Source organism: Humulus lupulus, chromosome 6 (genome assembly GCF_963169125.1).
Source record: "Humulus lupulus chromosome 6, drHumLupu1.1, whole genome shotgun sequence".
Classification (NCBI taxonomy): Eukaryota; Viridiplantae; Streptophyta; class Magnoliopsida; order Rosales; family Cannabaceae; genus Humulus; species Humulus lupulus.
In genome coordinates, this window is record NC_084798.1 from 175,561,256 (window position 1) to 175,563,344 (window position 2,089).

The window sequence follows — 2,089 nt, forward strand, 5'->3', positions numbered from 1 at the left end:
CTACAAATTATAGGATTTGTGCTATGAAAAAGGTTCTCATTCAAACTAGCTATTGCTGCTAATGTTCCATTAAAATAAACCAGATTTTTTTTTTTGGTAGGTGCATATTTATGTATATTTCTTGTTTAGATGCTATGGATTGCTTGTTTCTTTAATAAATGAAAGTCTTTTGTTCTCATATGTATCTATATATGTATTTGTTATAAAAGTGATAGAATAATGGCAAGCCATCTACATGTTTTCAAAGAAAGTTGTTCCATATAGCCTTCAAGTCATCTTTCAACATCTCACTAATGAGATTCATATCAGCCCTTTGTTTCTGAACATTAGAAAAGAAGAAAAAAGAAACAGGTCACAGATCTTAAGAAATGAAAAAGTTATAACCAAAAAGAAGAAAACAGAAACTATATTCAATGTTCAGCAGGATTCAAACTATTTATGTTAACCACAAAAGAGATATATACCATTAATTCTGAAGCTACTCCTTTTAGCATTATAACAACCTCCCTTCTAGGTTCCTCAGTTGATGATAAAAATTTATACCGATCAACATTTTTTATTTTCAGCTTTAGTGATGGATTTTTGTATTTTTTACTTATTACATGCCAGACTGCAGTCACACGAATTTTATCTCCAGAAACTGCGTTCCCCAAGGGCCATCTCAGTCCACCCTTAACTTCTCTATCTAAAATAGCTGAATCAATCAATTCCTTAATGCCTTGCAGTTCATCATCCTGCAAAAGCACATAGAATGTATTCTTAGAAATCAACTTCATGACATAATTACCAGATATTTCTCATGTTCTAAACATCAAGTTTTAGCCTTTTCTGGTGGGGTCATTTGGTAAATACAAATGATATTTAACAATAATGGTACCTTCATCAGAGAGAAAGATCTCAAACTTTTGAATTCTATAATAGTAGGTGCATGGATATATAGGTACATCAGCACTTGAATAGAGAGAACTTACAGTAAGTGTAGTAACAGGTCTTCTGGTGCATAGATCCAGCCTCATGTCCAAATCTTTTTCAAGGCAAGATATGTCCCTGAGCATGTGCCGCACATAAGCACGTTTAATCTAAAACAAAAATATGGTCACTGTTAGTCTCAATAAGTCTAACCCCATAAAAACCAGAAATCTGTATATGCTCACTAACAAAATATAAGAAGTGGTTAGATGGGAAGCCCAAAAATCTTATGCATCGCATTGCTGTAGCCTCCTTGGCAGCTGCTGTCTATGGTATTTGGTGTAATAGAAATTCCTGTTTTTTTGCTCATAGTTTTGATAGTATGATTAAAATGAGTTTGAAAGCTAGATTTCTTGGTAGTTTGAGTCAAAAGATTCTGGACAAGAATAGAGCTCTTGCTGAGTTTGTTAGGAAGTTGTGAGCTGGTGTTGTATGCTGCTTTGTTTCTGAACTTGTTGATGTAATCAGTGTTTTGGTGCAATATATTTCCTTTTTCGATCAAAAAAAATATATATAACGTAGGAAGAAAAAACTTGCCTCGTATATTTGAAGTTTTGCATCTTCTTTTAGTACCCTACAATCGCAAAAAATATCTTCTCCTGATTGATTGAAATCAGAAAGCTACAAGGAAGAAAGGAAAAAAGAAGAAGAAGTAGAAAGAAAGAAAGAAACATGTTACAAATTTGATTGGCAGTTAACTTAATTCATACTTTGCATAAAGAAAAAAAAATGGAATAAGGAACACTAGCTTACAAACACATGATATGCTTCTTTGTCTTTTGCAAATTCAAGTCCATTCTTTGAGAAACCTTCCTTTGTTATGTAATTGACAAATGAATATGGAATGTTTGTGTTAAATGATCTTCTCAACGGCCTTAGTTCGTCCTTAGAGAGCAAACTAGGCCTCCTAAACATTCCAGATTGAATTCAAGCACATTTCTTACAACATATGCAAATATACTTTTTTTTTTAGTACGGTGCCATCAACTTTAATTTATATAAATAGGTTTCTTATAACATTTGCATGAACACATACAAATATGTGCCAGGTTTTTAACTTATCAATTATTTTTATACTATAATTTCCAGCTTTACTTTTACTCATAAATGATCTTTTGCC

At 32.4% G+C, this 2,089-nt stretch overlaps 1 protein-coding gene across 1 annotated transcript; it reads right to left on the reverse strand.

Annotated features, from left to right (window-relative positions):
- Positions 1 to 225: 225 nt before the first annotated feature.
- On the reverse strand, positions 226 to 1,829 carry LOC133784327 (uncharacterized). Its single transcript, XM_062223718.1, has 5 exons — positions 1,723 to 1,829; positions 1,507 to 1,590; positions 972 to 1,079; positions 465 to 734; positions 226 to 319 (listed from the first exon to the last, which is right to left on the reverse strand). Exons 3-5 carry the CDS (start codon positions 1,053 to 1,055, stop codon positions 242 to 244), a joined length of 432 nt encoding a protein of 143 aa, XP_062079702.1. The 5' UTR covers positions 1,056 to 1,079; positions 1,507 to 1,590; positions 1,723 to 1,829; the 3' UTR covers positions 226 to 241.
- Positions 1,830 to 2,089: the final 260 nt, after the last annotated feature.

What these genes read in the sequence shown, in the direction of transcription:
- LOC133784327 (XM_062223718.1), bottom strand. Translation starts at nt 1,055, where the DNA reads ATGCTCAGGGACATATCTTGCCTTGAAAAAGATTTGGACATGAGGCTG. An exon ending in GACCTGTTACTACACTTACT is followed by an intron (nt 735 to 971) that starts GTAAGTTCTCTC and finishes GTGCTTTTGCAG; the next exon opens with GATGATGAACTGCAAGGCAT. An exon ending in GAGTAGCTTCAGAATTAATG is followed by an intron (nt 320 to 464) that starts GTATATATCTCT and finishes TCTAATGTTCAG; the next exon opens with AAACAAAGGGCTGATATGAA.